Below are 17,653 nucleotides of genomic sequence, written 5' to 3' on the forward strand. Positions count from 1 at the left end.
TTCCAACTTACAAAAGATCAGTTGCCAGCTGAGTTAAACTATGTATTTAGCTGAAACTAGTAAAGATTCCCACCCACTAACTGTGGAAAGAGTTCTGTGAAAGCGCTTGAATTGACTTCTCAGGCCAGTATTAATTTCCGGAGTTTTTTCCCTCTCATTGTGGATAAACTGCTGCAGCTTTTCATCAGCTGTCTTCTGATTTTTAAAGACCCAGACTGTGAAGTGAGCCTTGCCTCCCCAGGGCCTGAAAACATTCATTTAGATAGTGCCAATATCCAATCTTCAAATACGTTTCTTCTGGACATATCTTTAAGGAAAAAACGAGGGAGAGAAATGTATCAGTGTTGATATCCTTTGGTCAGTGACATCACATTTATAAAGGGTGTGTGTGTGTACGTGCATGGGCTCTGTCATGTGTGTGTGTTTTACTGAAGCTATTCCAGTAAAGTGTCTAGCCCAGGGACAGAAGAGAGCTGCCCCACACGGTAATTGAACCACAGATCCTGCTGGACTATTAGTCACAAGTCTCAGTCTGTCCAGAGCCTTTTATCATTGTTGAATCAACACAAGCCACGCGAATGAGACCAGGTCAGTAATACAAATGTAGCTATCATAGCCCGTGCCACAATTTTCCTTTATACAAATCTTCTGTGACAGGTTTGTCTGTACCTGAAAACTGATAGAGGTTTTCTTTTCACAGAAGTCACATGAAAGACAGAACTAAGGTTGGCTAACATGGCGATCACAATCTATCAGACTTTCTCCTTACTGTTTATACCAAGCAATCTATTTAAAGGATCATTCAGATTTATTTTAAGTTTCATCATAGTTCACAGTTTTCCAGTGTAATAAGGTATCATTATTAACAGGTACTCGCTTTGAGCTTCATTGTAGCGATGCCACTCGACCATATTAGTGTATTATAGATCAGCCTTGTATATGAATAATTAGTAAGAAAGAAACTGCAGTTTGTGCAAATGCCACAGATGGCTTTGTTTGGTATCAGTGTTAAGTAACAAGTTTATTATTTGAACACAAAGGGATCCTTTTTGAAATATTTGTTTGTGTGTTTATTTGTATGTTTGTGTTTAAGTTAAAGAAATGTCAGTGTAGCACTAAAAATTTCAGCATTGGTTGGGCCAGTTCTCTGGATTCAGATCTATTCATATGCAGCTTTATTATTTTTCAAGGTTCATCTCAAGCTAAAGAAATTAGTCTTTTGAAAATAAATAAATAATATCTAATAATTAGTTATCAATGAAAATTATATTTATCCTTTTAGTGTTTTTTGTTTTTCTTTGTTTTTTTGATATATTTTTTTTTTTGCTTTTGTTTGTGTGTGTGTGTGATATTCGACTAAACAAGACCTTTGATGGCATCACCTTGTTTCAGGAAAATTTACAGACCAAATGATTGATCTACAAAATAATCTAATAATAGTAGTAATGGAAGTAATCATAATTTGCAGCTGTCCTTGCATCAGCATGATAGAAATAACTTTATTAAATGTATAATTCACTGGTTTCAATGTTTAAAGATTTTGTCATTAACATCTGGATATGTGTGGATAAGCATCTCTTCAGCGAGTGCACACGTTTGTTTTTTTACTTGTATGCGTGTGTGTGTGTGTGGGCACATCTGGGTGTTGACAGTGACCAAGTGATCAGCCACCAGGGCAGCACCCTGCAGGTGAGATGACCTGTGCTAAAACAAAGCGACTGTCCTCGGGTACAGAGGGAGAGAGAGAGGAATACCGCTGTCGTCGATAATGTGCTCGGCCTGATGGAAAGACAGCAGGCAGGCAGAAAGGCGGCCCAGAGAGATATAGGCCTACTTACACCAGTGGATAGCATGACACAAATAACTGCAGTGGACACAATTGTCTGTGGAAAGACAATCCTGTGTTTCTCATTTCTGTTCATATCTACTTTGATATTGGGTCTTGGAGTGTGAAACCAAGTCGAATGATGGAAGGACACCGTCTCTGGAGGAGGGCGAGCGAAAAGGAAAGAGAGAGGGAGGGAGCGTGTGAATGAATACTTCGGACAGTTCTGGATGAGCGGAGGCACTGACAGCTTCTCTCTCTTTCTTTTTAGTGTTCCGCAGCCTCCGTCTCTCTCTCTCTTTTAACCTCCTCTCAAAATATCATTACTGCTTTATTCGACTCCTTTTTGTCTCCAGAGAAGATTTTCTGTGAAGTCTAGTACACACTAAGCAGTCGTTGGATTGATTGGGTTTCTATCTACAGTATACACCCACCCCCCATCTTGCGGCTCGTCCTGAGGAACAGAATGAGAGCAGGGCCGCTGGTCAGCACTCTGGTTTTCTGCGTCCAGATGGTGGATGTGAAAGATCCCAGTTAGGGGTCCCAATGCTGCGTCCTTGAAGCCGGGTGATTTATACACTGGCAAAGGCATCCAAAAGGCAGGAGAGGAGAAAACTTAATATACATTGTGCGCTTGAATGTGTACGTGTTGTCTTATCTTCATCCATCTTATCTGTCATGTCATTTCCGGTTCTTTTTAATCAAATTACTCTTCCAGAATAAAGTCATACTGGATCTAATCGTGTGCTTTCTATGCAAATAATACTACAGGAGGCCTGTGACTTCAGCCTCAGTAGCAGGTGTGTGTTTTGTGTGTGTGCATAACCTTGAAGTGAACAGGGGAATGTCGTTGTGCCCTGCTGCCAGCATCTCTGAGGGGTTTTATTCATTGGCACCTCCTACTGTTTTCTCTCCAATTAACTCTACCATCAGCCACGTATCCCCTCGCAGGTTTGAGCTTTGCCCTCGCCCAGCCTCACTTGGCTTAGGCCCCAAAAGCATGGAGAGCATCCCTCACAGCAGGGAAGGAGCAGACATGGAAACGCTTAGTCTTTTTATCTTTGTCTAATCATGCTATTACCTCCCAAAAGTGAGCTGACTCCCAATCCAGGTCGAGAGACTAGGTGACTTGTGCACTGCCAGCAGGATGAAACGAAAAAGGAAGGATGAATGGATGGGCTGAATTAAGAATGAAGGGTTGGGGAAATTGAGGAAAGTATCAGAAGCTAGACACAGTTCATGGGTGGGACTAAATAGACAGATAAATGGATAGATGTGTAAGCAAAGAGGATATAAGGGAAGGAAGAGGGGAGAGATGAGGAATGGAAGATATTCAGGAAGGAAGAACAGAGGAAGATGTCAGGAGAGTGTCGAAGATAATGTTATAGATGGAACTGAAGAAAGAAAAGGACACATCGGCAAAAGAAATAAAGCAAAGGAGGATGGGAAGATGAGAAAATTAAGGAAGAAAGTAAGGATGGATGGAAAGTGGAAGCGTGAAAGAAGTTGTAATTCTAGCCATGGATTAATGAAAGGATGGAGAACTCTGGAATGAGGATAGGAGGAAGGGGGGCATGAGAAAATGAACGAAGACAAAGAATTGAAAGACAGATTAAGGAAGATTGATGGAAAAATTATGGCAAGAATGAAGGAAGTATCAGGAGCTAGTTATAACTTTGGTCTTGTTATCATGGATGGGTGGGCGAATGAATAGAAGGACAAAGGAAGTAAAGGAAGAATGAAGTAAATAAAAGAAGAAAGGTTGGAGAGATTGAAGAAGGATTCAGGAGGAAGGATCAGCTGCTACTCACAATTCTCATAGTCATCTATGTGTGGACCGACGGAAGGATGGAGGACATAAGGAGGGAGGAAATAAAGCGAAGAAAGAAATAAAGAAAGCATGGACAAATGAGAAATTTAAGGAAGAAATAGTGGATGGATCAAAGTAATAGTGAATAACGTATCAGATACAAGATGTAAATTTAGTCACAGATGCAGGAAATTATGGAAAAGGAGGAAAGGAAAAGGATACATGGATCGAGGAAGAATAAGAGATGAAATAAGGAAAGAGTCACTTTTGGTCATACAGGATACGGGGATGAACAGAGAAATGGAGATGTGAGGAAGGAGGGAATAAAATTGAAGGGTGGAGAAATGGAAGATAATAGGAAGGACTAATTTTTAATACTATTAAATACTGAACATTGAAGAAATGGAAGTATGAACGAAAGGTACGATGAGGACAGAGGAAATGAAAGAATAATGGAGGGTTCCGATTAAGGATGAGAAATTAAGGAATGCTTAAAGAAACTTGGCTTGGGTTTGGCTGTATCCAGCAGTACATGGGTGGATGGAGGTGTGGAGACAAGGAAGGATGCAAGAACAGAGGGATGTAGAACAGATGAAAGAGAAAATTTAGGAGGGAAAGAAGGAATGAAGTCTCAGGATGAGGTCATAATCCCAGTTAAATCATGAATGGGATTGAAGGATGGAGAAAAGGAAGGAGGGAGAGGTGACATGTAAAAACCCGCAGAGATAGTCATAATACTGGTTATGTGTGTTAGAATGGATGAAGACATGGAAGGATGCCAGAAATAAATAAAAATAAATAAAAGAAGAAAGGGATAAAACAGAGTGATGGAAGACAGATCAGTTATGGAATTAAGAAGGGATGAAGGAAAACCCAAACAAAGGCAGATTGAAATGAAATGAAATGAAATGGGTTGTAGGCAGGGAGACTGCAGGTGGCTGGAAAAAAAAGGAAGTGAATAGAAAGGAAAAGAGCAGGTCTTTATTATGGTGAGTAACTTTGACACGCTCGCGTTGCGCCCAGTGCCAGTCCATCCGTCATCCAGCTCTCCTACTGATGAGCACTGGAAACAAATCTGTGGAAGCCGAGCTTTATTTTGCCGCCTGGGTGACTTGTCGGAGTCGTCACAGGCCCATGTGTCCCTGTATCCCTCCCCAACTGACATCTCCCAGGCTCAGTTTCACCCGCTGGGATTCTGCCTCTCTTCTCCCTCCTTCTTTCCATCTCGTCTATTCATTATGCAGATTGTTTTTTCTTCCTCTTCTTTTTTTTCTTCTTTGCCTGTCCCTCGTGTTTATTTGATTCTTTATTTATCTCAAATGTTTCTGCTGTTTATCTGTTTGACGAGTTAGTGTGTATATGCGCTTGATAAGTTGCAAAACACAGAGGGCATCAATCACTGTCACTTAGCTGCTCAACACGTCGCTCATTCTGCCAGAGCCCGAATACTCCACACCTCCTCCGAACCTTTCTTGCTTAGTCTAACCTCAATGAATTTCCAACTCTTTCAATACATAAATATATGAGAGAGAACGAGTGCAAGGAGAGGGAGGGTAGTTGTGGGTGATGAGGACAAGCACTTTTGTGCTTTTGCAATCTGAGTCAAATATATGTTTACACGTTTACAAATGAGAAATCCAGGAGCGCGACGTCAGTTTTCATATTCCCCCAAGCCCATGGCAGCCTGCCTGGAGCTGCGTCCCCCTCCGGTTGCAGACTTCTGAAACAGTTATTTAGATGAATGATTAAAGTTTAGGCACAGCGAGCAAGAGTCTCACTACTCTTATTTAAGGAAGAATGGGATAGCTGTCATCTTTTGATGCATTGCCTGCCATCCCGCATGCAAACGAGACACCCTCACTTGATTCCTCCCCGCTTCTTCGTCCCTGCCTTTCTCTCCGATGGGTCCCCAAAGAGTTGCCCTGGGTGATTGATCAGATGCCATGGCATCACTGGATACATGTGGGAAGTCTGCCCACCCAGCCAGCCAGGCAAAAAAACACTCAGCATGCTGATCTGATGCGATCAGGAAGATAAGAGGAACAAGGGAGGACTACTGCGCACAGTTGATCTATGGCCACTGAAGTCAGGCTCCTGAGAGCAAAATCTTCTAATGACTTTATAGATAAAGCTTCTGCGGTTTGTATTCATGCCTTTCTTATTCTGCTTTTCAACAGACAGCATAGGGAGATGCTTGGGAAGTTCAGAGTCCTGTTTGTTTATAGGGTTAGGAAATTTTAAGGTTGGTTTCATTCAAGTTGTGAGACTGCAATTGATGAGAATCTAGAAGTTCCCCAAACCACAATTTGTGAACAGTTGTGATTAAGAGTCTAGCTTTTACCAGACTTATCCCACTGTTCTTGGGGACTGAACTGATCACCTTCCGGTGCTTCTCTAATCTTTAGGCCATGACTACCCATTAAGATTAATATTCTATGGTTAGTTGTTTCTTAGTTTTGCCATTAATACCGATATAATGTTCTTATCTGCAGTAATACATGCCTCACATATTGACCAAGGGAATTATTGAAACAAGTGACCATAATCTCTTAGTTACACATAATCTTAATGTGCAGCATAGGAGTTAAAGTTTAATCATTTTCCTAAGTTCATATTTGCTCATTTTTCCAGTTTTACAGGATGTTCATATGAGTCTGACTTTCAGGATAGTCTGTTTCATTTTCAGGTATCAGTGCATGAAGACCACCTCAGGTACATATAGCAAACCTGCCCCTTTGTTTTCTCAACACATCTTCCTTAAATTAGACGAATGCCATGTGAGTTGTATTGCATTGAATATCCATGGTCATGGCGTTTTGCTAATCACAGACTGATGCCTTCAGCAACAGGTCTTTGTTAATCTTTAAACTTGTTGCACAGCTGGCTTGCACACTGTTTTATGTGGTTAGTGGTTTGTGCTACAGTACATGTACACTTGATTGTATCATGACACCTGGTTGTGTCCTTTGAACAACACCCGTGCTTTGTAAGATGAGCCTACAGGCATCATTGTGAGCCCTGGGGATGGCAATCCGGTCACAAGAAGTCAGCTGCTGTTTTGCTACTGTCTTTATTCCACACGTTGACTAATATTAAACATATGTATACTGTACGTAAATACACCATGGCCTGACTGATTGGCTTAAAAGGTTGCTGCTTGTTTTTAGTGGTATCGTTTGGTTTAGGCTGTTACATTTGGGATTCAAGTGTTTTCACTGATTTGACTGTGGCAGCATTATTTAAACGTCCATGAATGACAACTCCCACACACACTGCTAGCACTGATGGCCAATGTGTTCTAAGCATTGTATGATTATTTGGCAGTAGTTCACATTCACTGTGCGACTGTGCAATTAATATGTTAGAGTTCTATAATCCCACCTTTTTTTTTTTTTTTTACAAAAATCTTGTTAACAAGAGCAGTGAGGTCTATTTGAGGCAGTTAATCCATGCGAGTATACAACCTTATTCCCTCGTGCTGTAGAGGCAGGACATCTGTGCTTTTTTCCAACAATTAGAATAAAACAATTGATTTTTTCATGCCTCCAGTTTGTGTTTGGGGCGAGCCTTGTTCCTTTTTAAATTTGTGATTCACTAAACTGTGATCCCACTGTTCACTGGAGCAGTTTACAGCAGAGTGTAACAGCTGGGACGGGTTTAGATTATGTTGCAAAGAGAGAAGCCGCTTCATGTGTGAAATTTAACTGTGTTTATCTTAATGAGTAATGGAAAAACAAGGCTGTTAGATTATGGCAATGTTTCTGAACATACTAAAGTAACTAACATCTTGTTTGCTGTAGACCCTAGGCATTGTCCAGGCGAGTGTCATCCACTCTTCATGAAAGAATATACTACATTATATATATTTGTTGTTTGTTTTTTTGCATTGCGTGTACCATAGAAGGGTCAAAACTGCATGCCTCTCTTGTAGTAAGATAAATAAACTAATGTTGAACCTTTAAAGGAAGTTTTAAGTAATAGTTTGGCATTTTGAGAAACATTTTTTTGCTTTTGTACTATCTCATACCTGTCTATTAAATATAGCCAGTTATGGTAGCCAAACATTAAAACTAGAGACAATGGGAAACAGAGAGCTTAGTTTTGTTCCTGGACAACCAGCAGAGACTTCAGGAAGTTACTGGTTCTGACCAAGAAATTGTCCAACACCTTGTGAAGCTACAATTTTCCAACTTCCAGTTTTTGTGCTGAATACCTTCAGACAGACACAGGCTAGTTGTTTCCCTGATATCTGCAACATTACAAATGCAAAAGCAGTGCAATTACACTAAGATAAGCTAAGCCGACTGTAGCCAGATATTTACTGGCCAATTTTAAGGGTGGTATTGATCTTCTCATCTCATTCTCCACAAGAAAGCAAATAGGCATTGTTCTTAAAATAGGCAACTATTGCTTTACACGACAGTTTCTTTGCTTCACCACAAACTATTATGGTGATCTTTTTGACTTTTAGCATGGTTTGTTTAGTAGTGAATGTGCAGCGGTGTCCAACGTCTACTGACCTCTCTGGTTTCATTGGATCTCTGTTGCAGGCTTTCTACAAAAACCCAACACCTAACATAGAGGTAGTCATTGCTATCATTGCGTGCTATCTGTTGCTTGCTCAACTTGTGACAGAGGTAGTTTATTTAGGTTGCACAAACATTGCAATATTTTTCAAAAGAAATTTTCTTTTTTAAAGTTCGTGCCAAAGAAATGCAACAGAAATGGAAAATTGCCATCAAGCTTTGTATTGCTGCACATTTTGAATTTCTTACTGTCACCTTACGTACCACAGTCTGGGATCTCAGTCCAATCTTGCATCTGCAATATTTTGCAATATTGTCAGCATATACTGTAACACTTAAGCTAGCACAAAATACCTCTATAAATCCTTCTATATAGACATCAAATGACACAAAGCACTGTCTCACATCCTTCTTTATTTGTCTTTTTTCTTGGATCTTGCTTGATCCAAAGAATACTTTGATATAGCCTTTATTGCTGTATATGCTAGAATCTGTGAAACTTTTGCTTGTGATCAGAATACTTTTTAAATTTTGCCTGATACATAGGGAAAAAGACCCCATCCCTTCTTTAACTAGAAATTATTTCAGAGCTGAGCTGGTCTTCTTGAAACAATATTACAGATATTACTTCTCAAGAAACCTCTGATTATTCTCCATGGGGTGAAGTGATTCTCATCTTTGGCTTATTGCACTCATAATCTCACTGCTTGTCGTATATATATTGTCTTTTTACCTTTTCTTTCTTTCTTTGCACTTTCTTTTCATATTGTCCTACAGACCTCTCCCTGCTTTCTCTACACTAGTTCTCTTATTCGTTTTCTTCTTCTCCCTTACTGTGTTATCTGTCTCAGCTCCATTTCCTTGCTCCCTGATACTCCCTGACTCAGTAGCTTTCATTTTCATGATAATCCAGCGACACCACTGGACTGCGAAATCGCTTTTACTGCCTTTTCTTTTTCTCCTTTTCCCTATTTCTGTCTTTCTCACTCTCTCTCTCCATTTTCCCCCTACTGGTTTATCTTCTTTCCTCCTGGCTTTATTTTGCTTTTTGTAATTAAATGTCATTTTCAGTTCTCCCATTTTTAGGGGGAGTTTCTTTTTTATTACTGTATATGTTCGTTGTCAAAACAGAATGGAGTTACTGCTGGTAAAATTGAACTGAAATGTCTGAGCCACACATATGTTCAGTGCAGCTTTCTCTCTCTATTTTGCCTCACAAAGTAGTTCCATAAATACAGCAGCAATGAGCAATTTGTAAAATTATGAAATGTCCTTTAACCAAACAGATATACATTCAGCTTTGATTTTATTTAATGTGTATTCTTACAGCTCCGTCCAAAGATCCATTTTCATCGCTCATGGTAGCAGCAGGCTAAGCAAAGTAGCCCAGACATTTTTCTTTTCAGCCACGTCCTTTAACATTTCCAGGGGGATCCCACCATTTCATAAAGATGAGTTTTGTAACGCCTGAGAGGAGACCTATGGGTCTGCCCTACAGGGAGGCGTCTATGATGTTACAGCAATCGCTAATGCCCAAAGCACCTCAACGTGCCCCTTTTAATGTAAGTAAGAGCAGCTGCTACCTGCATCTTTACTCCCCTACCTAAGGGCGAGCCCTCAGGTTGTCAAGTTCTGATGATTTCGCATTCATCCTCAGACAATCAAACATGGTCTCCTTCTCTCTAGGTTTTGTGTGTTTACCTCACCAGCCCACTTCAGTGAATGCCCCCCTCTTTAGTTCACCTGCCCAGCAGCATCTTGTCAGTAATAAGTCTTAGTTCATTTAGAGTGTAGCTTGTTGTTCATTTTGCTTTTAAGACATTTTGTCTTGGTCTTTAAAGTAATATAAGGAACATGTTTCCTTGATTTGACTAACTCTTGCAGATGTCCTGCTGCTTGATTCTTTTTGTTTACCTGTTTCCAACCTGCTTGTCTGTTACCCATTTCAGATCTCCAAGTCTGCTTTTGGTTCCCAATTTGTCTTCCAGACACCGCATCTGCTCTGCAATATGCAATACACTTTTGTTCACACTTAGTGACATATATGTGTTTCCTTTGGCAAGATTTCCGAGCTTCATATAAATCCAAGTTGGACCTATTCCAGCCCTGAGATATGCTGTTTAGTAACAGTGAAAAACTTGTAAATTTTAGCAAATGAGTTACTACAATGACGTCAGCTAACTCAAACACACACAGATGAATCTCATTTATGGACTACGAGCGAGACACACATTTTTATCATCCTCACAGGCTTTCATTTACACTGCTTCCTCACCCATACAGATCACCAGCCACCATCCTGTGAGCTGCTATGAGCAATCTGATTTCAATCTGTCTTGTTTTTCGGATTCATTTACACTATCTAAATGACTAAGGCAGGGTTGCACTAACAAGGATTCATTTTTTAAACCTGATTAAATGATGCTTTAGCTTGTTGCACCAAACATTATATTTACTATGTCCCAACAGCAAACAAATGTATTATTTATTTATTTTAATTTAAGTAAGCAAGCATCTCTATATTGATTAAACTCTATTAAATTTCACATACATCAAGTACTGTTAGTACTACATATGGTTTAGTTTATTTTTTTTATTCTGCAATAGAGCTCTCCTTTATTTTCAATATTTTTATGTTTTTTATTTTTATTTGTAACTGACCTGATTTGAACAAATCACAAATTGCAATTGGTGCAACACAGTCAAAGTGGAAATGAGGTCTTAGAGCTCTTGAACAGAGCCACCACCACAGTTTACAGCACTGTGGATGATGCACCAATCTACCCGATGACTTTGCACCCTATTTTACCTTCAACTGTAACCAAGACTTGAACATACTTGACTTCTTTAGCTGCTTTCTCTCAACCTGAATGGAAAGACCAACACTGTACATTGACTCAGAGGTGCTGACCCTCATCACATCTGCTTCACACTCAGCTGCAAAAACCTTCCCCAGTGTGCACGGGAGGTCACAGCCCAGTGAAGCCAGACAACAGAACTACATCATGGAGGAGAAGCAGAGATGAAGTCCTATGGAGATTTCCCTAAATAATGACATTTATACCTGTCACTGTAAGGCATTCTGGATTCTGGACCTGCAGTGCAACTCATATTTCAGCATCAATGGTTATTAACGGTTAATGGGTGTTCCACTTTCCATCAGCACTTTCAACAGATACAGTATGTGGCATTTACTTCTTTCAGAAATGGTGTAAGAGCATTTAAGATAAACGCTCACTTCAAAGTTGTTTACAACATCTTATCCTGAAGTGTCCTCTGTTGCAGCTTCTCTTGCTCTTCCAGTGGAAATATACTAGATAAACTTGAAAAAGCCTCAAAAGCCATTTCTGTGTCTAATCACAACGAGCTGTTAAGTAGTGGAAACAGACAGTAAGAAAAAAAACAAACTATCAGTAGCTGGCATCAGAGCCTGTGGTTTATAGCGCAGTGGGAGTGGAACTGTACATTTGACTCTTCTCTGTGACAGCAGATCAATGCAGCCTGAAGCAGAGATAGAAATGAATTGATTGTCACCAATAAAACTCCAATTAAACAAAAGAACAAGCCTGGGAGAGAGCTCCGAGACAAGCAGCTCTCATCTTCTCATCAGTCCTCTGGGGAGGCGGTGGGGAGGGGGGGGGGTTGCAGGAGAGGGAGTCAGATGTGAGGTGGGGAGCCGGTGAGCCAGGTCCATTTCCTCTGAAAACTCTCACTATCAAGCAGGTGTTGAACTTATGGATGAATGTGAGAGTGAGCAAACTGTAGACGGAGGATCAGATATCCGATAGACAAAGAGAGTGTAAGAGCAGAGGTGCTACTATGCTATTGATCCAAAGCTTCCTTAATGATGAAAAGAGATCTTAATTGTGGTGGCATGTGATATATCAGTTTTCAGCAGTCAACTCTAGAGCTCACCTGACCTTCTGTTATCTAATAAGTTTGTGTGAAGTCCTTCACTGCGCAGTCTATATTTCTCGTTCTCTGTCTGCCAGTGTGTGTGTTTTGTCTTCGTTTGCTGTCACTCATTATTCTCTCGCTGTCTGAACCACACTCATAATCTCCTCATTGAACAATCCCCGCATTTCATTCTTGCATGTACTTCCAGGTAGGTTATGAGCATCCCATCTAAGCAGCAACTAAAGATGCTTTTTGCTTATATGAGCCTCCAAATGAAGTTAAAGATGATCAATGTTCCCCATTCCTAGAAAATGTACAAGATCTCCTTACTCTCTCCTCTCCTCATCTCACTTCTCCACTAATAACATTTTCTTCACTATCTCCCTCTATCTCCCAAGCTCTGTAATCTGATTGTTCTTTCTATGATTGTGCTGTTATTGAGTTGCCTGTATCATACATATGTCCACAGTCGACCACAATACTTATTCTGTCTTCTGCTACGATTTCTCCCAGTACCCTCCAAACAGGAATCAGTTGCCTAAATGAAGGAAACACTGATGGCATGTTGACATGAGTAAAGCTTTACTGTGTGGGGAACTGTGCAGGTTGATAACCCCAAATAGCCACAAGAGGGAACTCATAGCATCCCAGCAAGTCAGGTTTTCTCTAACCTTTCTCTGAAGTAATTTCTAGTGATCTGAATGGGTTGATAGTTACTCCACATCGAATATGATAGTAGAAAGTGGGAAAGTCTTTGTGTTGTATAGCTTCTTTGGAAGCGCATGATACAAAATCCTATTCAGATTTGGATGATGAGCCACGCTAGCGCCATGGCTATGTCAGTCAGGCAGTCCACCAATTTGTTACAGACTGAACTACCTATTGTTACGAAACTTTGTTCAGACATTTTTTATATAAAGCTATCAGGAGCTTTATATTTTTATTCAATATTTTTGTTTATGAGAAAATACTTGCAAAACATTCCAATCAACCTGAACTATACTTTGTGTTTAGTACTAACTGGATGAAGATGAAGATGAACATTATAAACATTACACCTGCTAGACATCGGCATGTTAACATTGGCACTGTAATGTTATTCTCATACAAGCATCAAGCTCAAAGCTCTAACCTAGATTAGTGACCTGATCAGGGGCAAAATATTCTTGAAGAACACGTTACTTACATATAACTTTTGGTTTATCCCACTGTAATTACAAAATTACTTAACTTACTGAAGTTACATACAAACTGTCTCTAATTCCTGCAGGACTATGTAATCACTTTGATACTTGTTGTACATATTCTTAAAGCTCACACCAAAATCAAATATAACATTATTGTCAAACATAGACAGATACCCAATGATGATCCTCTTCATAAAGACTATTGAAAAGTCTTTAAAATATAGAGTGCAAAAAAGTACATCCTTTTACTTCAGGTAATGTATTCATTGTAATGGTAGTGTATTATCATTATTCTTTATCATATGATGGTTGTAATGATCAAATTTGATCTACTTAGGGTGCCATTGGTGCATGTTTTTGCTCAAGCCTTTTTTATTTGAGCCACTCACTGTGTTGTGTCAGTGGTGTGTTTGTGTGTTGTATACTTGGTTTCATCACCCCAGCAACACCCCTCTGACTGCTGCTCTAAAAGTTACTCATTGTAACTGACTGACTAGAGGCCGAGGAGGAAGAAAAGCACGAAGCTGTATTTTTGAAGCCGTCTATCTTTCACCGGTTTCGGCAGCCTAATATGACCTTATAGCAAACATCCGCTGTTTTGCAAAAAGTCTATAGCTTATAGATTTCATGTCAAGAGAAAATATCTGATATTTCTTCTAACAAATCCTCACCCTTAAATGGATTTACTGTCCAGCACAAAGAATTTCATATTTATGCTAATAGAAAGTCCATCTATTTATTGGTTTCTGTTGGCATTTTATTACTTTCGTGCAACAGAAGAAGAGGCCCTCTCTCCATGCTCATCTTTTTCCACTCAATCGATGTTTGTTAAAGTTGCTGACTGTGTACAGTTGCTTTTTCCCCCCTTAGAAAGACTCAAGGCGACCTTAGACCCCATCATAAAATCATTCCAGAGCTTCATACAGTTGACCGTGAAGGTTAGGTTGAGGTTCATAGCATGATGTTCCCGCTGAAGATGGTTAAGGATTATGATGATGGTGCTGGTTCGAGCTCTGTGCCATCAGCAAGAGAAATTATTAGGACTGCACCAGCAGAGTGTTAGCCTGACAGATGGCAACACATGGAGCTAGCTGACAGCACTGCTGACAGCGCATTCACAGGAAGTCCCCATCCTGCATGCACTGTACACACTGTTTGTTGCTGTCCGTATTCTGATGTTTTTATGCCATCAACTGTTTATTCCTACCTGTCAACGCCAAAGTCAACTCACATCACCAAGTCACCAGCTTAAAATTGCAAGAGTACTGCATAGGCCTCCTGTCACGGCACGGCAAAAGGAGTCAGGGTCTGTTAAAAATCGTCGCTGGGTCATTATCCCACTCACTGGTCATTTATCACACCTTGCTCTTTTTGGTAATTCATTCCTCCAGTGGTCAATAAACCTTCAGTTATTTTTCCCTCAATCAATCTACTTAGAAATCAGCTCTGCGGCCATGTTAATGAATGGCCAACAGACATAGATACATTAATTGAATGACTGAATACATTAAGGCCTGTATTGAGCGTTGCATTGATGCCTCTACGGATAGCAATATAGAGTTATTATTAGGTTCAGTGATTGATGAAAGATGAGGAGAGATTTAACACAATCCTGTCCTGTCCTACAGCCCTGGATGCCAATGAAGGAAGACACAAACCAGCCTTCCATTGAGTAGACACAAAGATCTGATCCTGTACTTGTTTTAGTGGTGTTTTCATTTATTTATGTTTTTGGTTTGTTTATGAGGAGAACAGTTTTTAACTCCATCTAAAAGATCCTTGGGGGAAGCATGTGTAAGCTCTCCAAAAGGTTATAATACTTCTCACTTGTCACTTCCTGACAGCTTCATACTTGAAGTTTGCACGTGTTTGAATGTGTGTACATACATGCATATGGATGTCACCATGGCAGTGATGTGATTGATGACACATGAAAGAGAGCAGAGAAAGATTTCTAGTCAATCAGTCCTGCGAATAGCCACCTAGGTGTGGATTAAAGACAGAAAGCTGTCTGAACTGACAAAAGCTCACAGTTTTTACCTTACATGTAGACTTGTTTTTCTCTCTGAAGCAACACTGACAACATAATTAAAGTATGTTAACAAAAATAGATGGGTTTGTTTTCTTCAAGAGATAAAACATCTAACATCTAACAATATGGATGCGTGGAAATAAAAATCATGTGAGGTAAAAAAAAACAAACAAACAAAAAAAACAATCTCTGCAGAAGAGTGACCTGTACATTATTCAAGATTATCATAACGTGCCTGTGTCCCCATGTAAATTGGGACATAATGGGTTTTTTCCCCCCTGTAAATTAGGTTTTGTCTAGACTGTTAGAAGTAAAGAGGTTCAAATATTACATCATCTAATCCACTGTTTTATGTCATGTGCCCTTGATCAAAGTGGGGAACCCTTTTATTGCTCCATAGACACAGACATTTCCATATTAAACCAGAATTGAATTGGTTCTGTTGGTTGGAATTGAGTTCCCAACAGATTAGTTGTCATTTGATGATAATTTTGTACATGTTATCATTTCCCCAAACATTCAGCAATCCGGCCTTTGGGGGCGGTTGGTAGCGTAGTGGCCACCCCGTGTGTAAGAGACTATAGTCCTCACTACTGCTGGCCCCGGTTTGAATCCTGCATCAGACGGCCATTTACTGCGTGTCACTCCCCCTCTCTCTGCTTCCTGTCTATCTTCAGCTGTACTATTATAAAAGGCCAAAAAAATAATCTTTAAAAAAAAAAAACAATCTGGCCTTTGGATGCTCGGATGGATATATAGCACGTTAGATATTTTGGTTACAATTTGAGCAGCTTCAATTCAGTTTTCCACATGGCTGCTGAAATAATTGAGGCTGCCGTTTTTCATGGGAAGACAGTCTTCTGGGGAATATGTGAAAACATAAATTTAATAGCTTTTGATCTGTTACCAATTCTTTTTCTTCTTTCTGTCTGTTTCTTTCATCTCCAGGTCCAAGGGTTGGAGAAGCAGGTGGACTTCTCAGACATGGTGATGAAGACTCTACCATATGGCATGGGTGGAGGCACAGTGGGAGGATCGACAGGAGGAGTGGTTAAACCTCCATACCAAACACGTATCTTCTCCACTTCCATCGACCAGACACCGATGAAATCCAAGCCACCCACCTACAGTTACTTAAATCCATATGACTCGGCCCGGAACCAGTCCTTGCTCCTGGACCAGACTGGCTACCGCTCTAAACGCAAGCCCTCACTAAAGACATCCATGAAGACCAAGAAGATGTTCGGTTGGGGAGACTTCTACTTCAACGTCAAGACCATGAAGTTCAGTTTGTTGGTGACAGGGAAGATTGTGGACCACATCAATGGGACGTTCACTGTTTACTTCCGCCACAACTCATCCAGCCTTGGTAACGTGTCGGTCAGTATTGTGCCACCAACCAAAGTGGTGGAGTTTGAAGTCCTCCAGCAGCAGCAGCTGCACCCCCACACCCAGCAGGAAGTCCAGATCCAAGAGACCCACCAGTCCACCATCGACCCCAAAGAGTCAAAGACTTTTAACTGTCGGGTCGAGTATGAGAAAACCAACAGATCCAAGAAGCCCAAACCCTGCCAATATGATCCATCTCAGACCTGCTTCACAGAGCACACCCAGTCCCATGCTGCCTGGCTCTGTGCCAAACCCTTCAAGGTGATCTGCATCTTCATCTCTTTCTTTAGCATTGATTACAAGCTGGTTCAAAAAGTGTGTCCGGACTACAACTTCCAAAGTGAGCTCCCTTACTTTGGATAAGTAAGTGAGACTGAACTGAAAAGAGAAAAAAAGAGACGATGTTAATGACGACAATGATGATTATAATGATGATAAAGGAAATGATAGTCATATTGATTACTATGAAGATGCAGGGGACAGTTTTTTGCCTCTAAACTGCTGTGAATTGTGGATTTAAATCAAGTATAATCAGAGTTATGGATGGTTAGGATATGGCTGATTTCTCTGACTTATTTTCCAACTTTGTATTTGCTAATTTCTGTTTTTAGTTGATTTTTTTTCCTGTAAATAATGTACTCAACCTCAGCCCACTTACTGTTAGGTATTTGTTTCTCAGTGTTATTACTTTTTGCATTTGGAAAATTCGGTTGAAAACAGCTGGAATCAGTATTATGCCCTCCGAGTACAATGGGAGCCTCTGAGGCGGCTGTGCTCTGCCATCACTGTATGGCAGACATAATGTTATGGTAGACTGACTGTTAATCACCCTTTCAGCTCTACATTTCAAACCCTGGATATAAGAGAGTTATATGTATGAGAAATGCTATGCTGGATATGCATACAATATACTGTATGAAAAAGCACATTAAAATCTCTTAAACTGTCTGTTTTTTTTACTGCGTCAATGTTTTTGTTCAGAGCGAG

At 40.2% G+C, this 17,653-nt stretch overlaps 1 protein-coding gene across 1 annotated transcript in view; it reads left to right on the forward strand.

The window, feature by feature from the left end:
• The window catches only part of nxph4 (neurexophilin 4), a 38,736-nt gene extending 21,083 nt beyond the window's left edge, over positions 1–17,653 (forward strand). Inside the window, exon 2 of the mRNA XM_019268672.2 lies at positions 16,226–17,653. Within this exon, the coding sequence (XP_019124217.1) occupies positions 16,226–17,029 (804 nt within the window). The 3' untranslated portion in view covers positions 17,030–17,653. The remainder of the gene's footprint in view (positions 1–16,225) is intronic.

This window comes from Larimichthys crocea, chromosome VI (assembly GCF_000972845.2).
Source record: "Larimichthys crocea isolate SSNF chromosome VI, L_crocea_2.0, whole genome shotgun sequence".
Lineage (NCBI taxonomy): Eukaryota > Metazoa > Chordata > Actinopteri > Sciaenidae > Larimichthys > Larimichthys crocea.